The following is a 24,311-nucleotide window of genomic DNA, read 5'->3' as shown; positions in this document are numbered from 1 at the left end:
TGTCCAAATAGGAATTATCCCAGGAATGCAAGGATGGCTCAACATAAGAAAACTGATTAATCAAAACCACATTGATAAAATGAAGGGGGAAAACACCCTCATGATCATCTTAGTTGATGCAGAAAAAGCATTCAACAAAATCTAACAACTTTCATGATTAAAAGACAAACAAACAAAAAACACCCAGCAAACTAAGAATAGAAGGGAAATTCCTCAACAAAATAAAAGGCTTTTATGAAATACCCTAGCTAATGTCATACTCAATGGTGGAAGACTGGAAGCATTTCCCCTAACATCAGGAACAAGAGAAGAATGCTTGCTTTCAGTGCTTCTACTCAAGACTGCAACGGAAGTCCTAGTCAGAGCAATGAGGCAAGAAAAAGAAATGAAAAGCATCGAAGTTGGAAAGGAAGTTAAACTACTTCTATTCTCAGATGACATGCTCTTCTGTACAGGAAACCCTAAAGAATCCACAAAACACATTAGAGTTAACAAACGAATTCAACCAAGTTGCAGTATACAAGATCAACACACAAAAATCTGTTGTGTTTCCATATCCCAGCAATGAAAAAATAATCCAAAATGAAATTGACAACAGTTCTATTTCACACAACATCAAAAGAAATAAAATACACAGGGATAAATTTAGCCAAGGAGGTGCAAGGCTTGTGCACTGAAAACTACAAAGCACTGCTGAAAGAAATTAATGATGACCTCAAAAAGAAAAGGGGAAAGACAGCAGATTTTGTGGACGGGAAGACTTAATACTTTTAAGATGGCAATCCCACCCAAAGTTGTCTAGAGATTTAATGAAATCCCTATGGAAATCACAACGCTCTGTTTTACAGAAATGTAAAAGCCAATCCTAAATGCATATGGAATTTCAAGTGACCTTGAATAGCCAAAATAATCTTGGAAAAGAAGAAAAAAGTTGGAGGACTCACACTTCCCTATTTCAAAACTTAGTCCAAAGCTTCAGTTATCAAAACTATGTGGTACTAGCATAAGGATAGACACATAGATCAGTGGAGTCCAGAAATAAACCCATAGATCTATCCCATGGGTTGTAAACCCAACTGAGTTGAAAACAGGTGTTCAAACAGAACCCTGCACAGGAATGTTCACCAGAGCACTATGCCCGACGGGCACAACGTGGAAGTCACCCAAATGTACATCAGCTGCTGAGCGGATACACAACATGTGTGGTCTAGCCACGCACTGCAATGTTATTCAGCCTGCTGAATATTATTCAGCCAGGAATATTATTCATTTGGAAGCAGATATATAGTCGTGATGGTGGCCCAGCACCGCCAGTGTATACTTGGTGCCCCTGGATGGTCCGCCATTAGCTGCCTTCTCTGTACAAAGTTCCCGTCTGGTGGACAGTGAGAGTTCCACCAAAGAGAGGGTCCAGCGAGCACAGCGAGCAGGATCCTGCCAGCGCCATTTCTTTCCAGGCCCAGGACCCCGGCGGAGAGGGTGGGGGCAGGGTGAGGTGGGGGTGGGGGAGGGGTTATGGGAAAGCAGTGACCTCACAGGGTGCTCCCCGACCAATGAGGGCCCGGCCTATGGTCGCTACGATACGGAGGAGGGGCCTGAGAACACCGGTTGTCTTGAGATGTTGGGACCAGCAGGCACAACCGACCGCCCCTCATCCCGCCGCACCTCATCCCAGCGCACCGCAGAGCGAGGCCATCGCAGAAAGCACGCCCAACGGCCAGCATGCCGGGGAAGAGGGGCCGTCGAGGGTCACCCGGTCGCCGCTCCCGCACCGCCCGAGCCGAGCTGTCCTTCTCCGTGAGCCACATGGAGCGCCTCCTGTGGGAGGGCCACTATGCCCAGCGCCTGAGCTCGTCCGCACCCGTCTACCTAGTGGCCATCATCCAGTACCTGGCGGCCAGGGTCCTGGAGCTGGCACGCCATGAGGCCCAGAACAGCAGCAGGAGGCGCCTCACTCCGGAGCTGGTGGACGTGGCGGCCCGCAGCAACACGCTGCTCAGCGACTTGTTCAGGACTATAGCACCATCTCCCAGGTGGCCCTGGCCCAGCCCTAGCTGCCCAACGACACCTGGGTCCCCGGCCCCCAGGGGCGCGGCCATCAGGCGCCAGGCCCGCTCACCGACCGACCGCACAGCCCGGGTGGCCCAGGCCTGCACGCCGCCTTGGGCACAGTCACTGCGAGTCAATAAAGTGTTTCAAGAGACCCCCTGCGCATGCTTCACTCACTTGGAGTGGGAGGTGGTGGTGGTGGGACACCCCTCGTCGGAGGGATGGGGGCGGGGGTCTGGCCGGAGTTGGGGGGTGGGGGGCGTGGAGTCGGGGGTCACAGACAGAGAGGAGCGGTCTCCCACGGTGACAGTGCATGGGGTGGCCCTGGGTGGGAGAGGCTGGCTGCGGCGGGGCTGGGGGCGGACTGGGGCCTGGGGTGAGGCCGGACAACAGAAGGCTCCCCCGCTGGCTCTGAGCAAGTTGGAGCCAGGCCAAAGTCCCCAGAGGGACGGGGTTCCTTGCGGCGGCGCTCGACACCGCGAGGGCGGTGTCGTGATAGGGTGAAGGTGCCAAGGCGACCGACCGCCCTGGGTGCGGGAGGCAGGGGTGGGTGGACAGAGCGCTTGGCATGGACTCCCATGGGGCAGGGGCTTTGACGGGAAGATTGAGGCGTGATCGGGATTGGGGTGGGCAGGACACAATGAACACATAGGCAAAGTCGGAATTAGGGCCACGTGGGGTCAAGAGTTTTTGGTTGTGTTCCCCTAGCGATGCCAAGAGACGCCCTTCTTGGCAACCTGCGTAAACAAGCTGTCACCTACCGGTTGGAGCCCTGGTCTGGGAAGATCCCACATGCCGCGGAGCAAGGAAGGCCGTGTGCCACAACTACTGAGCCTGTGCTCTAGAGCCCGAGAGCCACAACTACTGAGCCCATGTGCCACAACTACTGACGCCCGCGCGCCTAGAAGCCATGCTCCACAACAAGAGAAGCCACCGCAATGAGAAGCCCGCGCACCGCAAGGAAGAGTAGCCCCCGCTTGCCGAAACTAGAGGAAGCCCCTGCACAGCAACAAAGACCCAACACTGCCAAAAATAAATAAATTAAAAAAAAATCTGTCACCTAGCAACAGGGGGCGCCCAGCCAGGCCCCGCCCCAGCACCATTGGTCTGCTCACAGAACCCCGGACAGCGGGCCAGGCCCCGCCCCAGGGCCCCCGATTTGCATACGCCACCCTCAGCCAGTCCCGGCTGGGCCTCCGTGCTTGCTATTTTGCATATCACCAGGGCGACGAGAGCTCCGGGCGGCCGAGCCAGCGCGGTCGCTTGGTGGGCCGGAGCCCGACGCAGGGCACGTCTCAGCCCGCCGCCGTCGCCCAGCACTTGCGCCCACTTGCGTCAGCGCGCCCGGAAGTGCCTAAGCGGCGATCATGGCGGCTTCCGCGGCCGGCCTGGGTGCTGGTGCGGGCCCCGGGCCTGAGGCCGGGGACTTCCTGGCGCGCTACCGCCAGGTGTGCAACAAGCTGAAGAAGCGGTTCCTTCGGAAGCCTAACGTGGCGGAGGCCGGCGAGCAGTTTGGCCAGCTGGGTCGCGAGCTGCGCGCACAGGAGTGCCTGCCGTACGCGGCCTGGTGCCAGCTGGCCGTGGCCCGCTGCCATCAGGCCCTCTTCCACGGGCCCGGGGAGGCGCTGGCGCTGACGGAGGCCGCGCGCCTCTTCCTGCGGCAGGAGCGCGACGCGCGCCAGCGCTTGGCCTGCCCCGCCGCCTACGGGGAGCCGCTGCAGGCCGCTGCCGCCGCCCTGGGCGCCGCCGTGCGCCTGCACCTGGAGCTAGGCCAGCCGGCTGCCGCCGCCGCACTCTGCCTCGAGCTGGCGGCCGCCCTGCGCGACCTGGGCCAGCCGGCCGCCGCCGCCGGCCACTTCCAACGCGCCGCGCAGCTGCAGCTGCCCCAGCTGCCCCTGGCCGCCCTGCAGGCGCTCGGCGACGCCGCGTCCTGCCAGCTGCTGGCGCGCGACTACAGCGGCGCCCTGGCGCTCTTCACGCGCATGCAGCTCCTGGCGCGGGAGCACGGCGGCCACCCGGTGCCGCCGCCGGGGCCGCAGCCCCCGCCGCAGCCGCAGCCCAAGCCGCCGGCGCCGCAGCCCGGGGCCGGCGCGGCCTCTGCCCCACCGCTCGCGCTGCTTCTGCCCGGCGCGGGGTCCACGGCCGCGGCCGCGCCCTCCCCCGCCGCGCTGGGCGCCTTCGCCGACGTGCTGGTCCGCTGCGAGGTGTCCCGCGTGCTGCTGCTGCTGCTGCTGCAGCCGCCGCCCGCCAAGCTCCTGCCGGAGCACGAGCACACCCTGGAGAAGTACTCCTGGGAGGCCTTCGACGGCCACGGGCAGGACAGCAGCGGCCCGCTTCCCGAGGAGCTCTTCCTGCTGCTGCAGTCCTTGGTTATGGCCACCCACGAGAAGGACACGGAAGCCGTCAAGTCGCTGCAGGTGGAGCTGTGGCCCCTGTTGAGCGCCGAGCAGAACCACCTCCTGCACCTCGTTCTGCAGGAAACCATCTCCCCGTCGGGCCAGGGGATCTGACGAGTCCCTCCCAGCGACTCTGTGCCTGTCCCCGAGCCTCACGCACCCGCCTGCGCGTTTACGGGGACACAAGAGGCGTTGACCCGGCGCTTCTGCCTTTGCAGTGTATCTTACCCCTGTTGCCACCAGAGGAATGTGGTTGACTACAAGTTACGTTGTTTCCACAATAGTGGCAGAAAAAAACCATATGGTAGAATCGGAGAAGAGTCTCCGATTCTCTTCCCCAGAAACTGCAACAGAACCATGAGAGTCCCTTCCGCCCCCTTTCCTCTTCTGTTTTCACCCAACTGTCCCCACCCACCCCTCTTCCCCCGCAAGGCTCCCCTCCGCCCGCGTCCTTCTTTCCGACTGAGGGCTAATTTGCACAGCTCTGGCTCGCTACTTAAGCTGCATGATTTTTTCACGGTGACTCTGATTGCTTAGTGTATTTCGATGTCCACCTGCATGATCGCCCAGTTCCCCCTGTGTTTCATGCGCCCCGTACGTGTTCGTGGGAATCATTGGATTCAGTACTACGCTGTTGTCGCTACAGCCCTCAGTCCATGATAAAGCCATTCTGACCCTCCTAGCTTGTGGTTCGTATTTACCTTATCTGTAAAGTGGGAATAGCTTATCTACCTGGCAGGAGGCGGCAAGCAGAAGCAGATAGCTCCCTTTTAGCTCCAAGATGGATTCGTTCATTCGAAATGGACAGTGTGCCTGTGAGTCTACAGAGATCATTTGCGATGTGGTCCTTTCTCAACTGCAGTGCGAATGTGTTCGGTGCAGAGCAGGGTGGGAGTGGGGATGAGGGTGAGGGCGGGGTGGGCTCCAGAGCAGAGGTGTCAGACGTGCATTGGAGTTTTCAGTTCTGGCTCCATTTCGAGAGGTACGGGTAATCCACGTGGCAGCTTTTATTTGTAGTGCGGATCCTTCTACAAATCTCAGTTAACTCAAATATGTAAAATCAGCATGCTGCTTTGGTACTGTGTGATTGTGTGTATGCCAGACTGTGCCCTTGTTCCCCAAAAGCAGGATGGTGTTCCATTTTTAAACACTAAATTTCCAAGGCTTTTTGGTCCAAACGTTGCATGCAAACCGACTTAGCTGTTTTCTCAAATTCAATTTTATTTCCTTTAGTGTTGAGAGTGATGGTAGGAACTCTTCAGAATATAATCTCATTCATTCGGCTTGGGAAAACGCATCCTTTGGGCTGAAGTTGTAGACAGCACTAATCTTTTGAGGTGAGATTTAAGGACACAGTTTGGGAACAGATCTTGGTTTTGCGTATTTGGGGGGGAGGGGAAATATGTGCAGTATTGTCACTATGAGTTAAGTGTCCCAAAGTGGATGGGGCTTTTAGGGTATTTCTTTCTACTTCTATTTCAGCAGTGTGGAAGCAGTGGCTAAGGAAATGTAGGGGAGGCCCATTTGAGACAGATTCAGCCACCCTTCCTGTGCTCTCACTTGGCTGCCCGAAGGGTCTTTCCGAGCCCGAAAAGCCTAGTCCAGCTTGTTGCCAAAGTGGTAAGGGTGCGTGCTCCCTTGTGCTCTTGCTTTTGCTGGTACACTCTTGTCAGCCTGGGCTGCAGCTCTGGCCTCCTTCCTATTGTCCTTATGACAAGAATGCTTAGGAATTATGGACCGTGACTGGTGACAGCATTTGGGTTTGGGCGCAAGGAGAAGCCTCCTTAGACCTCTGGTCTAAACTCCTTGCTTTGAGGAGGTGGGGGGAGGGATTACCAGAGAGCCTGGTATTGGGTATACAAGCATAACTATAGAAAACGCTAAAGATTTTTTTCCATTTGCCATTGGTTCATTTATGTATCTCCCTCAGAAACTTCATAGCACGGAGAGCTGGGCCAAGGCCAGATTTCAGTGATTTTGACAGAAATCTTGCTATATATCAACTTATGTTGACAGGACATGATTAGTGTTCTTTTTAACTTGAAAACCAGAGGGAAAGATCTGCATCATTGAAATGTTCATTGACAATTCAAAATTAACATTCAAAATATTATGAAATATTGAAAATAGTGGCAGTGAAGCAGTGATCCTGAAAGGGTGCTTGGGGGACTTCTATGATGAGAAATGTTGCTTATGAAAAAATATTTTGTATGTAAATGGTACAAAGATATTAAGTCATTTGAGAACCACTATACTGGAGGAAGACGACTAAGACTGAAATTTGTAAATTGGGCAAAAAGCTCTGGGATAGAAGGGTTCTGGTTAATGTGAACTGTCTAGGCATCTCTACTGCCATTAGACTAGACCACCAGTCCACAAACACTTTCTGTAAAGGAGGAGAGAGAAATATTTCAGTCTTTTCATACCACATAATCTTCCTTGTTTGTTTGTTTTTGAAACTTTAAACACGTAAAAACCATTCTTAACTCACAGTCCATATGCAAAAGCAGGTTGTATTCCAAGTCCATGGGCTCTAGCTTGTGCAGCCCTTCACTAGAACCTAGAACATAGTAGTTACTCAATAACTGTTCAAGGAATGACCCTCATGAGTGTAGTTAATAACTATTTTATCTTTGTCATTGAACAAGAAAGATTGAAAATAAATGAACTAGTCATTTAACTCCAGATTCTAAGAAACAAGAAGATAAATGAAAGTGAATTTTTAATATTTTAAACAAATTAATTAATTAGAAAACAACACCTTCAAATCTATGTATGATTTTAAGACCAGAGTTGATTCTTTTAAAATCCAATAGAATAGATAAACACCAACTCTGATAAAGGGGGAAAAAGAGAGATACATGTGTGCATGTAGGTAAAGATATATGGCATGGGAAGGGAGATAGAACTTTAATGTACACATTTACAGCAATTAACTAGGTAACAGAAAATGAGAATGCCAGTAATCAGATAAGGAACGGAAAAGGTAGTTCAAGTATCTACCACTAAACGAGGCACAGTGGCTTTTCCATCCAATTTTCATTAAACAGATGATTACTACATTAAACTATTCTAGAGCAATAGTTTAATGGAAAAAGATGGAAGCTTTTACACTGTTTTCAAGGTTAGTGTAACTCTAATGCCAAAGCCTGATAAATACAGCCCCCCAAAGAGGTAAAACAACTTTATTGATTGGTACAGATAGAAAAATTCTAAACAAAATGTTAGCAAATTGGATCCAGCTAAACTTTAAATGACTGATACACTATGACTTAAGGGCAGTTTTCCCAGGAATGCAGCACCACCTTGTGCTGGAGCCCCAGCTAGGACTGGCTTGTGAGAGCCAATTGTGGGTGTCTGCTCCCAACTCTGCATTCAATGACACTGTGTCAGCAGCTTGAAATCAGGTGTGATGGGAATATTTACATCATGGAAATCAGCAAACACTACAAATAAAGGCCTTTGTGCTGACTGCCCCCCACTTTGCCCCAGAGCTGGCTGTTAAACATTTGCCAGCCCACCATTGAGTGTGAGTATAATCTGACAATAGCAAAGAGAAGAAATGTGATCCTATCGAAGATGCTGAGAAAGCATTTGATGAAATTCTACAGCCATTCCAAATAAGGTAGGAGTAGCAAGAAACTTTAAATATAAAAATATTTGAAACTAACAGCATGTTAAACAGCAAAATATGGGATCCATTCCCATTAAAGTCAGAAGCAAGATCTGCTAATATTTAATAAACGTATGCTAATATATCTATATATCACACTGAAAACAAAAGAAGAGCAAAGAGCATTTTGGTCACCGTCCAAGTCTACAAAGACATCTGCTGCAGCCGCTGATGGACAGTGCACTTGGTGTTCAGAGGAAGAGATGAATGGGATAACAGGATGAGGCACTCTGCTTTAGACAGGAAATGAACCATGATAACAGGATGCTCTGTGCTTTGGACGAACAGGCCGTAAGGCAGTTAATATGCATTTCAGGAAGAATTTTAATGAACCCTGCTTCTTGCATCTTCCCATACATAGAAAAACACTATAATCGTGAACTTGAGGTATCTGTTCTTTGTGAATAGTAGTAATATTTTACCAAGACTTATGCTTGACTGCATGTATTCCTTAACAAAAAAATCATATGTAAACTAGCCTCCCCCCAACCCCTTTGGAGCAGTTCCTCAGAGCTATCTGAGAGGCTGCCTCCCAGGCTACAGTCATCAGTAAGACCCTGAATAAAGCTTGATTCACAACTCTCACGTTGTGTATTTTTCTTTTAGTTGACAACACAATATATAATGTTTATGTGTTTGTGTATGTGTCTGTGTGTGCGTGTATTAATCACAAAGGCATTTAGAGTGATTACTATTTCCTGTTTACCAGGTCCTGTCAGCATAATGTCATCCATGTAATGGACCAGTATGGTGTTCTGTGGGATGTCGAGATGTTTGGGGTCCCTAGGGTCTATATTATGATAAGGAACAAGGGAAGGGGCATTGCCTTGAGGCATGGACAGTAAAGTTAATACTGTTGTTCCTACTTCATAAATGCAAATCTATTCTGATTTTGGTTGTCAACGGAAATGAAGAAGAAAGCATTTTCCAGGTCTGTAGTTCCATATTAGGTGCCTGAGGCTGTGTTAATGTGCTCCAGAGGAGATACTACACCTGGAATTGCAGGGTTTTTGTCATCACCACCTGATTAAATTTGTGATGATCTGTCATTTTTCCATGACTCGTCTGGCTTTTGTAGTGGCCAAACAAGGGCCCTAAGGAGACTAGCCACTGGCTTGGGAAGCAACTATTCAAGGTGTAGTCACTGAGAGACTTGTATGCAGAGCATGGATGACTGCTTCAGAGACTGGGGAAGGGTTGCCTTTTGAGGCAAAGGAAGTTCAGGGCAATTTGGAGGTTTGCAGTTCTCAGCCTCATGCATGTCTGCCTACATGTACCCATCCCAGTACTTCCCTGGTGGTTTAGTGGTTAAGACTCCAGGCTTCCACTACAGGAGGCACGGGTTGGATCCCTGGTCGGGGAGCTAACATCCTGCATGCTGTGCAGCACAGCCAATTAAAAAAAAATGTACCCATCCCTGGTCTCAGAGTTCCATTCCTTTCCACCAGTGCCCTTACCTTAGCATAATAGGCCTGGTGGGACTGACCATTTAATTGTCACTGTGACTCTGCAATTCACATGCTCAGCTACTAGATTTGGTATTAAGTCCAAGTATCTGCCTATAACCACAGGACATGGAAGGCTCCTCCAGAGCTCCATGGATGCATCCTGATTCTCTATGTATGTTCATGGGTGTTCTTTGCATATATTCACAACATTTAATTTCTTTTTTCCCTATGTATGCCGTAAAAGGAAGGGCCATAAAAAGAAGACAGGTCACTCTACAATCAGGTATGCTAAACTTGTTGCCATAGCAACTAAATGCCACTGTCAATTTAATCTCCCAATGTCTTCCTCACCATCTGTAGCTCATCCCATTGTATCACTCACTGGTGATAATCTGAGAAATTGTGATGCCACCGCATGTCATAGGTTACTCAGCATCCAGTCTTCTCCCCAAGCAAGGAATTATACCTGTGTTCCTTGAATATATTAGCAACATAATCCTAGAATTCCATTTTGAAGGTCTGTTTCCTGGGGCTACTTTTGGCAGCAATTACTGTACGAGGCAGGGTTCCAGCAAGAAACACGGAACACTAAAATTCGTATAATTTGAGGAAAGGTTAATAAAGGTACTAGTTAAGGAGGCGGGGGCAGGGTGCTGCCATCCCTAGGCCTGGAAGGCTGAGAAGAAGATTAGGTAGACAAAATGAGCAGAAATTCTGTGCATTCCTCCCATTGAGAAGTGGGGTCTAGGTCCCTTCCCCTTGAACGTGGGTGGATGTGTGACCTGCTTATAACCAACAGGATGTATTGCAAGTGATACTACATGACTTAAAAGACTAAATTAGAAAAGGTGACGTCATCTCCACCTTGCTAGTTGGGCCAGTCATGCTGGGAGAAGCTACTTCAGTCAACAGCCCCAGAGGTCACTCAACACCAACCACCAGACATACAAGTAGAGATGCTTCCAAATGATTCCAGCCCCTAGCTGTCACATCTTCCCAGCTGAGGCCCCAGATACTATGGAGCAGAGAGACAGGCCATCCCTGCTGTGCCCTGTCCAAAGTCCTGACCCACAGAATCCAAGAACAAAACGAAATGGGCTTTTCTTATGATGCTAAGTTTTGGGGTCATCGGCAACTCAGCGATAGTAACTGGGACATGTAGAGAAAACCACTTCGAGGGGAGCAGTGGCCTTCAGTGGAGAGTTACAGCCAAGGGAAGAAATACCCTGATATTCCACACATGCCAGGCTCACAGAAGAAGAGGCGCGGTAGCGAAGCAGGAAAACGGATCTGAAGGGGCAAACAGAAGTCATCTTGCATGGGGCCATTTTAGGATTTGAACCTTATTCTGAAGACAAGAGGGAGACATTGAAAGGTTTAGGCAGGGGACTGATAGTATGATCCCCAAAATGATGTGCAGCTTTTATTAGAGAAGAGACTAGAAACAGAAGAAGACTAGTTAGGAATGTAACATAATACGTCAAGTGTGAGGTGATGGGGCCTTGGGCTGTAGTAACAACTGTATAAATGAAACAGAAGAGATGGGAGAGGTGTTACCAAGGAAGAGTTGGCTGGATGTGTGGCTGTTCATCAGGGGGTACAAGAATGAGGGAAAAGTAGACGATGAAGCTACGGTTTTGAGCCCGCTTGCCCTTTTGTCACTGCAAACCTAGAATATCCATAAGCAAACTGACAATCTTATCAATCTACCCAGTCAGGAATCACATGTTTCTCTCAATAGAGCACCTGTTCATTTCTATTACCTATGAGATCCTTGATGCTACCACTTTTTTGTCCATATGTCCATAATCACTCCTATTGCCCATGAGTGGAAAATTCTTTTTTGGGGGGTTAAATTTGTAGAAGCTATGACTGTTTGTTCCATACCTGAAATCTGTCAAAAGCTCTTTAAAAGATTCATGCATTCTCTTAAAAGGACTAATTACATACCATTAAGGTCCCAGTGGAATTCCCTCGATAACTCCGCCACTGCTTTCCATCAAGGCTATACATGATGATAAATTGAGAGATGTAGAGGCTGGACAACTTCTGACGGGCGCCCTGGGTCATGATGCTGTGAATAATCATTGGTGTCAACAGATCCACCTACAGATGAAAACAACCCTTTATTTTAAATGTATGTACCACCTTCTGAAATCATTTATCAGCTTAAGAAGAATCTACATGGATACAGATACACCCAGTATAACCTTGGAGGTGCAGGTGAAGCAGAGACCAATGCTGAAATGTGGATGCATGTGAAGCTGTGGAATAAATGATGGGAACGTGTAGGAAATGTGCTCACTGAGTTCCCAGACTACTTCCTGACAAAGGAAATCACTTCCACATCATTGAGCTCCAATTTCCTCTGCACACATCCTTTGTGCTGCACAAATTTAGTGCGGCTTCTTCTCTGTTTCCATTTCACTTTATATATTATTTCATTATAGTAAATTATTGCACCACATTGTAAAGTTTTCATGCTTTTTGCCTTCCTTGTTAGACTGAGATCCTTAATGCAGTAAACCTGTCTGAGTCACCTAACCTCTCTATGTCTCAATTTCTTTATCTGTAAAGTGGAGGGAATGATGGCATTTATGGCAAAAGGTTACCAGAGGATTAAAGAGTTAATACATTACATGTGCTGAGCTCACTGCTGGCACATACGGAACAGTTACTACCTGTTAGCTTTTATATTCTCTCTAGCTCCAGCACCTAACGTAGCAACTGACGTAATACTGATGCTTAGCACATGTTTTGGAATGAATGAGTGAATAACAGTGGGTCTTAAAGAGGCGGGCATGGGTCATGCAAGCATTACAAGGCAGTAGCTATTACAGGAATTTTGACATCTGTTACTGCCCTAACAAGCCAGTCAAACTTAACTTCTCCCAGATGCCTGGCACACTCAGATTGGACTGGTCATGACTCTTGTGCTTAATGACTATCTTTTTCAGTTGACTGTAAGCTCCATCTATACATACACTCATTCATTCAAAGAATATATTTTTAGCATTTGTTATGTGCCAAGCACTGTTCTAGGTACTGGGAATAGAGTCGTGAACAATTAAAAAAAAAAAGAGTCCTAACACACCATTGTAAAGCAATTATACCCCAATAAAGATGTTAAAAAAAAAAAAAGAGTCCTGCCCTCATTGAACTTAAATTTGAGTTGGGGAAACAGACGATATATTATATATATGTTTTATTTGTTTACAGCTACACAAAGAAACAGTACAGTTCAACATAAGTCATGATTTTGTACCCGGTACTTTCAGTTGCTTATGCCACTTATTGGCTGTGTGACATGGGACAAGTTATTTAACTTTTCTGTGCTTCACCTTCCTTATCTGAAATGAAGATTGTTGTGGTAGGGATTTAGTCGCTTGATTTGTTTTCAGTACATAGTAAGGAAGCCCTGTACACTTTAATATTTTGATCATGATTTTGATAAAGTATAAAAAAGTTTACTGATCAAGTCAGTAAACTGTGTGAAACTGGGAAGACTAGAGAATACTTTGGGAGACAGAGCTTGGCAAGCTGGAACAATGGCCAAATCTAAGAAGTGGAAATTTAATAGGCTGTATCACTCAGGGTTCTTTGGCTATGCTTGGAAAAGGTGCTCTGTTTACTAGTCTCATCAGACTGTATCCAGTGAGGCAGATGATAGATTTCCCCAAATAGAAATGAGGATGCTGTTACAAAAAGGAAATACATAGAACAGATGCAGGGCAGCCAAATAGATTAAAATGTCCACTATGTGGTGATACATATAAAGTTGAAAGTGATAACCACAGAAATACAAGGTGAGAACATCTGGTTTGGCAGCTTCACAAACAAAAAAAAATACTTAGGAATTAGCAAACAGTCAGCTCAAATTGAGTCATAATTGGCAGTGCCTACAAAACAAAAAAAAATGAGCTGATGTGGCATTAACAGATGTACTCTTTGTGTCTGCTTGCTGGTAAGCTAGCTCATCTTTCCCTGATCCCTATTTATTATTTTATTTTATTTTTTAAAATTAATTAATTTATTTATCTTTGGCTGCATTGGGTCTTCGTTCCTGCGCGCGGGCTTTCTCTAGTTGCAGCGAGCGGGGGCTACTCTTCGTTGCGGTGCGCAGGCTTCTCATTGCGGTGGGTTCTTGTTGCGGAGCACGGGCTCTAGGCGCGTGGGCTTCAGTAGTTGTGGCACGTAAGCTCATTAGGTGTGGCTCGCAGGCTCTAGAACGCAGGCTCAGTAGTTGTGGCACACTGGCTTAGCTACTCCGCGGCATGTGGGATCTTCCCGGACCAGGGCTCAAACCTGTGTCCCCTTCTTGGCAGGCGGATGCTTAACCACTGCGCCACCAGGGAAGTCCCCTATTTATCATTTTAACCTCAGGGAAAATAGGAGAGCAGATGCAATCTTGCAAAGGAGTAAAGTATGTAGGGGAATTCCCTCAGCTGACTGAGAAAAAGATGAAAGCTGACGGACTAGAAGAGGATGCAGGTGGGGGAAGTAGGTGGTAAAACGTGTGTAAATTAGTCCTGACTGATCACATGTTGACATGAAAATATTTTTGGATATTTCGGGTTAAAGAAAATGTATTATTATTATTGTTATTTTTTTGGCTGTGCTGTGTAGCTTGCAGGATCTTAGTTCCCCAACCAGGGATTGAACCCAGGCCCTCAGCACTGAAAGCACAGAGTCCTAACCACTGGACCACCAGGGAATTCCCAAGAAAATGTATTATTAAAATGATTTTCATTTTAATGAAAATCATTAAAATTTTAATGATGTTCCTTTTTTTAATGCAGCTACTAGAAAATGTAAAATTACATGTGTGGTTTGCATTTGTGGGTCACATTACATTTCTATTGGACAGCACTGCTCCAGAGGAAATGGGGAAGTGAGAAAATATGAAAGACTGGGTCATTTAAAAAGAAATTGAGTTAATCTAGGACACTTTCAGTTATGGCTCCAAGTTGGTTTATCAGATTGGACTAACTTCAGTAGGTGTTTCTTACTACTGGGTGGTGTAGAAATTGTGAAGAAGAAAGATTCAGTTTTAGAAAATGAAGAAGCCACATTTTCTTGGCTTGTGGGATGGGGGATTGAGCCATTTTTTTTGTATTAAAATGAAGGGACTGGAGGACTCAAGGACATCTAGGCAGTTGAAGGCATCTAAAGATAGAATACAGTCTTGGGAGGTGGTAAGTTCAATGTTATAGAAAATATTCAGAGATTCTAATCCCAACAGAAAGATTAAAAACACAGTGTACTCAATTCTATTCCTGAGTCTTTCATTCCTGACTCTTTTGGTACAAATCATAAGCCACTCTATTCTTCAGTTCTTTCCTCGTCTATTACATGGAGTTTGATGAAAATGACTTTGGTATAAAGGAGATATAAAACTATAAAACGCTTTGAGCTTGCAAGAGGAATGTGTGATGTGATGGAATGCGATGCATTTTCTAACCTTGATCCAGGAAAAGGGGTCCTTGGTGCTCCAGGCATTGATTGATCCAGAATAATGAAGTCTGGCCAGCTTTGGGGCCCACTGTCCTTTGCCCAAGAAAGGGGAGAGAGATTAGATTCAGCTGGGTTGGTCCTAGTCACTTAGGAATAAAATTACTCTCTTGAGAAAGGTTAATGCTAGCTGTGGAGACGTTAAAGGCATAAAGCATATTAGTATCAATGACTACCAATGTGGCCTGCGGGCTATAGATTGAGAACTCTCATCAATGACTACTACCAGGCCTGTCCTTGTTGTCCATTGTATTTTCTAAAATTTAATAATTTTGTTGATTGTTAGTACCTCTAGTTAGCTAATACTGGAATGTGTTACCATCACTATCAAATAATATTATTATTTCTTTATTACCTAATGTATGTTCACTAGAGAAAAATTAGAAAATAAAATATAAAACGTAAGTAAAAATAAAAATAAAAGAAGTAAAAAACACCATACTTCCGCCCAGAGAAAAATAACACTATTTTAGTATATAACTTTCAAGCCTCTTTTTCTTTCTTTCTTTTTTTTTTTTTTTTGCGGTACGTGGGCCTCTCACTGTTGCGGCCTCTCCCGTTGCGGAGCACAGGCTCCGGACACGCAGGCTCCGGACACGCAGGCTCAGCGGCCATGGCTCACTGGCCCAGCCGCTCTGCAGCATGGGGGATCCTCCCGGACGGGGGCACGAACCCATGTCCCCTGCATCGGCAGGTGGACTCTCAGCCACTGCGCCACCAGGGAAGCCCTCTTTTTCTTTTTTTTTTCGAAGTGGCCTTACTATTTGGTAATTCCTCCAGCAATTTGTTTGTTTGTTTTTCAAGCCTCTTTTTCAAATGCAATTTTTTCCCTCTAAAACAGAGTTTGGCCAACTTTTTTCTGTAAATAATTTAACCTTTGCAGATCATCTGGTCTTGTTGCAATTACTTAAATGCTGTTGTAGAGCAAAAGCGGCCACAGATGATTGTAAATGAAAGGGTGTGGCTTCTTTATGGACAGTGAAATTAGAATTTCATATAATTTTCACATGTCATGAAATATTATTCTTCTTTCGTTTTTTTCCCCCAATAATTTAAGAATAGAAAAGTGATTCTTAGCTTGAAGGCCATACAAAATCAAGTGATGGGCTGGATGTGGCCTGCGGGCTGTAGTTTGAGAACTCTCTCTAGGTCCAGTTCAAGCTTTCTATCACTGCTCACAGAAAAATGTAGCTTCTTGCTACAGTGAAGAGAATGGACTCAAGGGAAGCCATATGGAAGGCAGGCAGGACATTTAAGGAGGCAGTGGCATTACTCAGGTGAGAAGTGATGATGGCCTGAATTAAGATGCTCACACTGGGAAATGGAGAAGAGAAAATAGATTTGAAAGGCACCTATGGAGATGGATTGGTTATCTGAATCTTTCCAATAGAAATAAAAAAGATATAATCAGCCCAGTGCTTTAAGAGAAAGGAATAGTATTTACCATATTGTCCTGAAGCTGTAATCTGAAAATCTCTAATGCGTCCAGAAGCCATTCCCAGCGGAGTCTGACATTCTGAAATCACATGAAGGGAGCACAATAGTTAGAAGTGCAGAAAGTATAGCTGCACAAATGCAAGTCAATGAGAACACCAACAAATGCTCATATTTTTTAGTGTTTACTATGTGCCAAGAACTGTACTAAATATTTTATTGTACTATATCATTTAATTCACTCCAACAGGTAGGTGCTACTGCTACTCACATTGTGCAGCTGAGGAAACTAGGGTCAATACGTAAGTAGACCAGTGGTTCTCTTACTTGTTTAGGGTGAAAACTTAAATTCTTCCAAATGATATTTGTAAGTTATCTTTGGTAACTGAACCAAAACTAAGTTTCAAAATTTGCTCTTGGAGCTTCAGGGTCAAAGTGTTCAAAGCTTCAAGCATATCTGCCCTCCTCTGAGGACTCTGATGATTTCTACCAGCAATATTCATTTTAGATTTGGAAATGACTGTGAGCTGGTATTCATTTCCTGACAAAAGCAACCGTCCTAGGAAGGGGGAAAGAGGTATAGAGGTAGGTGCCACTCACTCTTGTTGTACACCAGGAAAAGAGTGCTCATCCCAGCTTGCAGGTGTTCGCCAATAAGACATTCTATCCGCCAAATTCCAACTTTGGATGGTAGCATTTCCACTGTCTCAAAAACACCTTATCAAAACCAAAAGGAACAAAAATTATTTCTTTTCACACAAATGGGCATAAGATACACTGGCTTATGCAGAATATCAAAGGAGATCTACCCAAGTCAGTTGCACCATTCTTGGACCCCTCAAACCCACAGTGCTTGGCATGTGACCCCTACAGGTGGAGGCCCTGGAAATTGAGTGCTGACCCCAGGAAATGGGAGAGACTGGGTGACGGGATGCTTTGGTGGTGGAGACAGGAGAAAGATTGGCCTGCACTCAGTGCTTTTCGAAGCCAGAGGTGTATTTCTCATTGACGAGATGTGGGCTCCCTGCCTTGAGGGGTAAAGTAACTCCAGAAGCAAGAAGCTAGAGGGTGAATGATGAGGGGCTGAGGAATCAGTCACAGTGACCACCCAGAATAAAGGTGGAAACAACCAGGTCAAGGGGATTTCATGAGGGACGGTCCCAAAAGGGAGTCTCTGAAGAGCCCCTGAAAGTACCCCACCAAAAAAAGAGTCAGATTGAAATATCTGCCTGGTGCAGACAGTGGTGCCATCCCTCACCTCTACCCTTGCCACGCTGCAGTTCAGATCAGCAACCAGCCAGGAGTGGAGGGGGAAGCATAAGGTAGAGAAACAGAAAACTCAACCAACTTGGAGGAGGAGATACTGAACTTAAATCAAGTTCAGAATTTTGATTAATATCTTGGAGTAGACATTGTAATTTGTGACCTGAACTACATTTGTGATGTAAAGTGACTGCAGAACTGTTTATTACTTAAGAGTGAGCAGAGTATGGTAGGAGGAGCTTCAAGATGGCAGAGGAGTAAGACGTGGAGATCTCCTTACCCCCCCAAATACATCAGAAATACAACTACATGTGGAACAACTCCTACAGAACACCTACTGAACACTGGCAGAAGACCTCAGACCTCCCAAAAGGCAAGAAACTCCCCACGTACCTGGGTAGGGCAAAAGAAAAAAGAAAAAACTGAGACAAAAGGATAGGGACGGGACCTGCACCAGTGGGAGGGAGCTGTGAAGGAGGAAAGGTTTCCACACACTAGAAGCCCCTTCGCAGGTGGAGACTGCGGGTGGCGGAGGGGGGAGCTTCGGGGCCGTGGAGGAGAGCGCAGCCACAGGGGTGCGGAGGGCAAAGTGGGGAGATTCCCGCACAGAGTATCGGTGCTGACCAGCACTCACCAGCCCGAGAGGCTTGTCTGCTCACCCGCCGAGGCAGGCGGGGCTGGGAGCTGAGGCTCAGGCTTCGGTCGGAGTGCAGGGAGAGGACTGGGGTTGGCATCATGAACACAGCCTGAAGGGGTTAGTGCACCACGGCTAGTGCACTGCAGGCTCGCCCCGCAACCGTACCCCTCCCTCCCCCTGGCCTGAGTGAGCCGGAGCCCCCTAATCAGCGGCTCCTTTAACCTCGTCCTGTCTGGATGGGGAAGAGACGCCCTCAGGAGACCTACACGCAGAGGCGGGGCCAAATCCAAAGCTGAACCCCGGGAGCTGTGCGAACAAAGAAGAGAAAGGGAAATCTCTCCCATCAGCCTCAGAAGTAGCGGATTAAAGCTCCACAATCAACTTGATGTACCTGCATCTGTGGAATACATGAATAGACAACGAATCATCCCAAATTGAGGAGGTGGACTTTGGGAGCAACTGTAGACTTGGGGTTTGCTTTCTGCATCAATTTGTTTCTGGTTTTATGTTTATGTTAGTTTAGTATTTAGAGCTTATTATCACTGGTATATTTGTTTATTGATTTAGTTGCTCTCTTCCTTTATATATATATATATTTTTTTCCTGTTTCTCTTTTTGTGAGTGTGTATGTGTATGCTTCTTTGTGTGATTTTGTCTGTATAGCTTTGCTTTTACCATTTGTCCTAGGGTTCTGTCTGTCCATTTTTTTTTAGTATAGTTTTTAGCACTTGTTATCACTGGTGGATTTGTTTATTGGTTTGGTTGCTCTCTTCTTTTTTTAAATTGATTTTTAATTTTAATAATTTTTTAAAATTTTAATAATTTAATTTTATTTATTTATTTTCCTTCTTTCCTTTTTTTCTCCCTTTTCTTCTGAGCCATGTGGCTGACAGGGTCTTGGTGCTCCCGCTGGGTGTCAGGCCTGAGCCTCTGAGGTAGGAGAGCCGAGTTCAGGACATTGGACCACCAGAGACCTCCCGGGCCCATGTAATATCATACGGCGAGAGCTCTCCCAGAGATCTCCATCTCAACGCTAAGACCCAGCTCCACTCAATGACTAGCAAGCTCCAGTGCTGGATGCCCCATGCCAAACAACTAGTGAGACAGGAACACAACCCCACACATTACACCTAAATCAATTAGAAAAAGAAGAACAAAAAACCCCAACGTTAGCTGAAGGGAAGAAACCATAAAGATCATATCAGAAATAAATGAAAAGGAAATGAAGGAAACTATAGCAAAGATCAATAAAACTAAAAGCTGGTTCTTTGAGAAGATAAACAAATATTGATAAACCATTAGCCAGACTCATCAAGAAAAAAAGGGAGAAGACTCAAATCAATAGAATTATAAATGAAAAAGGAGAAGTAACAACTGACACTGCAGAAATACAAAGGATCATGAGAAACTACTACAAGCAACTATATGCCAATAAAATGGACAACCTGGAAGAAATGGACAAATTCTTAGAAATGCACAACCTTCCGAGACTGAACCAGGAAGAAATAGAAAATATAAACAAACCAATCACAAGCACTGAAATTGAAACTGTGATTAAAAATCTTCCAACAAACAAATGCCCGGAACCAGATGGCTTCACAGGCGAATTCTATCAAACATTTAGGGAAGAGCTAACACCTATCCTTCTCAAACTCTTCCAAAATATAGCAGAGGGAGGAACACTCCCCAACTCATTCTACGAGGCCACCATCACCCTGATACCAAAACCAGCCAAGGATGTCACAAAGAAAGAAAACTACAGGCCAATATCACTGATGAACATAGATGCAAAAATCCTCAACAAAATACTAGCAAACAGAATCCAACAGCACATTAAAAGGATCATACACCATGATTAAGTGGGGTTTATCCCAGGAATGCAAGGATTCTTCAATATATGCAAATCAATCAATGTGATAATCCATATTGACAAATTGAAGGATAAAAACCATATGATCATCTCAATAGATGCAGAAAAAGCTTTTGACAAAATTCAACGCCAATTTATGATAAAAATGCTCCAGAAAGTAGGCATAGAGGGAACTTACCTCAATCATATATGGGCCATATATGGCAATATATGGCCATATATAACAAACCCACAGCCAACATCATTTTTAATGGTGAAAAATTGAAACCATTTCCACTAAGATCAAGAACAAGACAAGGCTGCCCACTCTCACCACTATTATTCAACATAGTTTTGGAAGTTTTAGCCACGGCAATCAGAGAAGAAAAGGAAATAAAAGGAATCCAAACTGAAAAAAAGAAGTAAAACTGTCACTGTTTGCAGATGACATGATACTATACACAGAGAATCCTAAAGATGGTACCAGAAAACTACTAGAGCTAATCAATGAATTGGGTAAAGTAGCAGGATACAAAATTAATGCACAGAAATCTCTGGCATTCCTATACACTAATGACAAAAATATCTGAAGAGAAATTACAGAAACACTTCCATTTACCATTGCAACAAAAAGAATAAAATACCTAGGAATAAACCTACTTAAGGAAACAAAAGACCTGTATGCAGAAAACTATAAGACACTGATGAAAGAAATTAAAGATGATACAAACAGATACAGAGATATACCATGTTCTTGGATTAGAAGAATCAACATTGTGAAAATGACTATACTGCCCAAAGCAATCTACAAATTCAATGCAATCCCTATCAAACTACCAATGGCATTTTTCACAGAACTAGAACAAAAAATCTTAAAGTTTGTATGGAGACACAAAAGACCCCGAATAGCCAAAGCAATCTTGAGAAAGAAATACGGAGGTGGAGGAATCAGACTCCCTGACTTCAGATTATACTACAAAGCTACAGTCATCAAGACAGTATGGTACTGGCACAAAAACAGAAATATAGATCAATGGAACATGATAGAAAGCCCAGAGATAAACCCACGCACATATGGTCACCTTATCTTTGAAAAAGGAGACAAGAATAGACAATGGAGAAAAGAGAGCCTCTTCAATAAGTGGTGCTGGGAAAACTGGACAGCTACATGTAAAAGAATGAAATTAAAACACTTTCTGGGCTTCCCTGGTGGCGCGGTGGTTGAGAGTCCGCCTGCCGATGCAGGGGACACGGGTTCATGCCTCGGTCCGGGAAGATCCCACATGCTGCAGAGTGGCTGGGCCCGTGAGCCATGGCCGCTAAGCCTGCGTTTCCGGAGCCTGTGCTCCACAACGGGAGAGGCCACAATAGTGAGAGGCCCGCGTACCGCAAAAACAAACAAAAAAAACCACTTCCTAACACCATACACAAAAATAAATTCAAAATGCATTAAAGACCTAAATGTAAGGCCAGACACTATAAAACTCTTAGAAGAAAACATAGGCAGAACACCTTATGACATAAATCACAGCAAGATCCTTTCTGACCCACCTCCTAGAGAAATGGAAATAAAAACAAAAATAAACAAATGGGACCTAATGAAACTTCAAAGCTTTTGCACAGCAAAGGAAACCATAAACAAGACCAAAAGACAACCCTCAGAATGGGAGAAAATATTTGCAAATGAAGCAACTGACAAAGGATTAATCTCCAAAATTTATAAGCAGCTCATGCAGCTTAATAACAAAAAAACAAACAACCCAATCCAAAAATGGGCAGAAGACCTAAATAGACATTTCTCCAAAGAAGATATACAGACTGCCAACAAGCACATGAAAGGATGCTCAACATCACTAATCATTAGAGAAATGCATATTAAAACTACAATGTGGTATCACCTCACACTAGTCAGAATGGCCATCATCAAAGTCTAGAAACAATAAATGCTGGAGAGGGTGTGGAGAAAAGGAACCCTCTTGCACTGTTGGTGGGAATGTAAATTGATACAGCCACTATGGAGAACAGTATGGAGGTTCCTTAAAAAACTAAAAGTAGAACTACCATATGATCCAGCAATCCCACTACTGGGCATATACCCTGAGAAAACCATAATTCAAAATGAGTCATGTACCACAGTGTTCACTGCAGCAGTATTTACAATAGCCAGGACATGGAAGCAACCTAAGTGTTCATCGACAGAGGAATGTATAAAGAAGATGTGGCACATATATACAATGGAATATTAGTCAGCCATAAAAAGAAATGAAATTGAGTTATTTGTAGTGAGGTGGATGGACCCAGAGTCAGTCGTACAGAGTGAAGTAAGTCCGAAAGAGAAAAACAAATACCATATGCTAACACATATATATAGAATTAAAAAAAAAAAAAGGTCCTGAAGAACCTAGGGGCAGGACAGGAATAAAGAAGCGACACAGAGAATGGACTTGAGGACACAGGGAGGGGGAAGGGTAAGCTGGGATGAAGTGAGAGAGTGGCATGGACTCATATATACAACCAAATGTAAAATAGATAGCTAGTGGGAAGCAGCTGCATAGCACAGGGAGATCAGCTCGGTGCTTTGTTACCACCTAGAGGGGTGGGATAGGGAGGGTGGGAAGGAGACGCAAGAGGGAGGGGATATGAGGATATAAGTATACGTATAGCTGATTCACTTTGTCATACAGCAGCAACTAACACACCACTGTAAAGGAACTATACTCCAATAAAGATGTTTAAAAAAAAAGTGAGCTTAAAGTCACTGGGCTTATCAGAATTTTTACACAGAAACAGGGGAAGTTTACTTCCACTATTAAACCTGTTTTAAAGGGACACTGGAGAACTAAAATGAAATTATGTTTTGATCAACATTGTGAGGAGTGCTTAATCAATATATTGCTTTCATACATAAACAAATCAGTCTTTGGGAAACTACTGGTGCCATGTGGGATTTGAGGTGGTAGAAAAATCCCTTTTTCCTAGGAAAGTGCTGTGACATCAATTATCCATTTATTCTGTTCTATTTCCTTTATAGCACATTATCTGTATCTGAAATTATCATGTTCACTTGCTAATTTATTTATTATCTCTCTGTAGGGTAAAGTTACTTGAAAAAGTAAGCTACCCGAGAGCAGGGAGTTGGTCTGCTTTGTTCACTGGACATACCCCCAGGGCACAGACCTTTAAAGTAGGTTTTCAGCAAGCACAGTAAGTTGAAGAAAGAGCACAAAGTGGCTCGTACCCGGGTAGAGGTTGTGGACTGCCATTTTATACTCCTCCTTTTTCCGTACAGTGAACACATGTCCACTGAAATGAATAGAATGGATATTTTCATTGCTGCCCATGCTGAGCAGATACCATCGGATCTTTTGATCCTGAGCCATTGCTAAACCAGGTAGTGTATCCATCACATAGCCATTGATTGCTGGAGAAAGAACACAGAGAAAGCTGTTAAAATCTATTGTATAAGTGTCTTTCCCTCCACTCCAGTCAAAAAATATTGATCCCTATGAGGATTCCACTCCCATACATATAGTCTCAAATCATACAATGTCGAAACCTCAGGCTCAAGGTTCATTTCACAGCGAGTAATATTTGGGTGTGGAATATATTACCATGGAAGCGATACTTTTCTCTAAAAGTGGGGTCCTCCATCTGGATGTTGCAGGGAGCCCTGCAGTTCCTTTCCATGTTTTCAGTGAAGTACCAGCTCTTGGTCTCATCAAAAATAGTGAAAAACAGAGCAAATTCCTGCACTGTCACTTGTCTCCCATGGGCAGCGCTCAGAGTGTTTGTGCGGCAGATCAGAAGGGGTCCAATCAAGCCTGAGTGCACATCTTTTTCCTGAAAGACACCAGTCCTATGAGCAAAAGTTCTCTCACCCATGAACCAGAGTGGATTTCTCATCAACTTTTATGCCACTCCAACCCACTCCCCATCTTCCCACAGTACAATTTCTTCCTCTTTAGTAGATTCCAGAGCGATATGTCTAAGCCATAAATATGATGACACCTCCCCTATTTAAAGCTTCCCATTATGCTTAGGATAAATACCA

At 45.2% G+C, this 24,311-nt stretch overlaps 2 protein-coding genes across 2 annotated transcripts in view; one reads left to right on the top strand and one right to left on the bottom strand.

Moving 5' to 3' along the window:
* The window catches only part of F8 (coagulation factor VIII), a 122,386-nt gene that overhangs the window by 15,960 nt on the left and 82,115 nt on the right, over positions 1-24,311 (bottom strand). The window contains exons 17-22 of the mRNA XM_089903927.1: positions 23,872-24,100; positions 23,499-23,681; positions 17,112-17,228; positions 16,522-16,593; positions 15,028-15,113; positions 11,517-11,672 (exon numbers count right to left, since the gene is read on the bottom strand). Of these exons, the coding sequence (XP_089760053.1) occupies positions 11,517-11,672; positions 15,028-15,113; positions 16,522-16,593; positions 17,112-17,228; positions 23,499-23,681; positions 23,872-24,100 (843 nt within the window). The remainder of the gene's footprint in view (positions 1-11,516; positions 11,673-15,027; positions 15,114-16,521; positions 16,594-17,111; positions 17,229-23,498; positions 23,682-23,871; positions 24,101-24,311) is intronic.
* On the top strand, positions 3,358-4,676 carry LOC111170740 (40-kDa huntingtin-associated protein). The gene has a single exon (XM_089903926.1). It carries the CDS (start codon positions 3,417-3,419, stop codon positions 4,557-4,559), a length of 1,143 nt encoding a protein of 380 aa, XP_089760052.1. The 5' UTR covers positions 3,358-3,416; the 3' UTR covers positions 4,560-4,676.

The sequence above is a fragment of the Delphinapterus leucas genome, chromosome X, assembly GCF_059928025.1.
Source record: "Delphinapterus leucas isolate spDelLeu-1000000601 "Yukka" chromosome X, BTC_Dleu_Yukka2, whole genome shotgun sequence".
NCBI classification, from domain to species: Eukaryota; Metazoa; Chordata; class Mammalia; order Artiodactyla; family Monodontidae; genus Delphinapterus; species Delphinapterus leucas.
The sequence above is the reverse complement of the archived record's forward strand: the minus strand, read 5'-3'. Positions and strand labels throughout refer to the sequence as shown.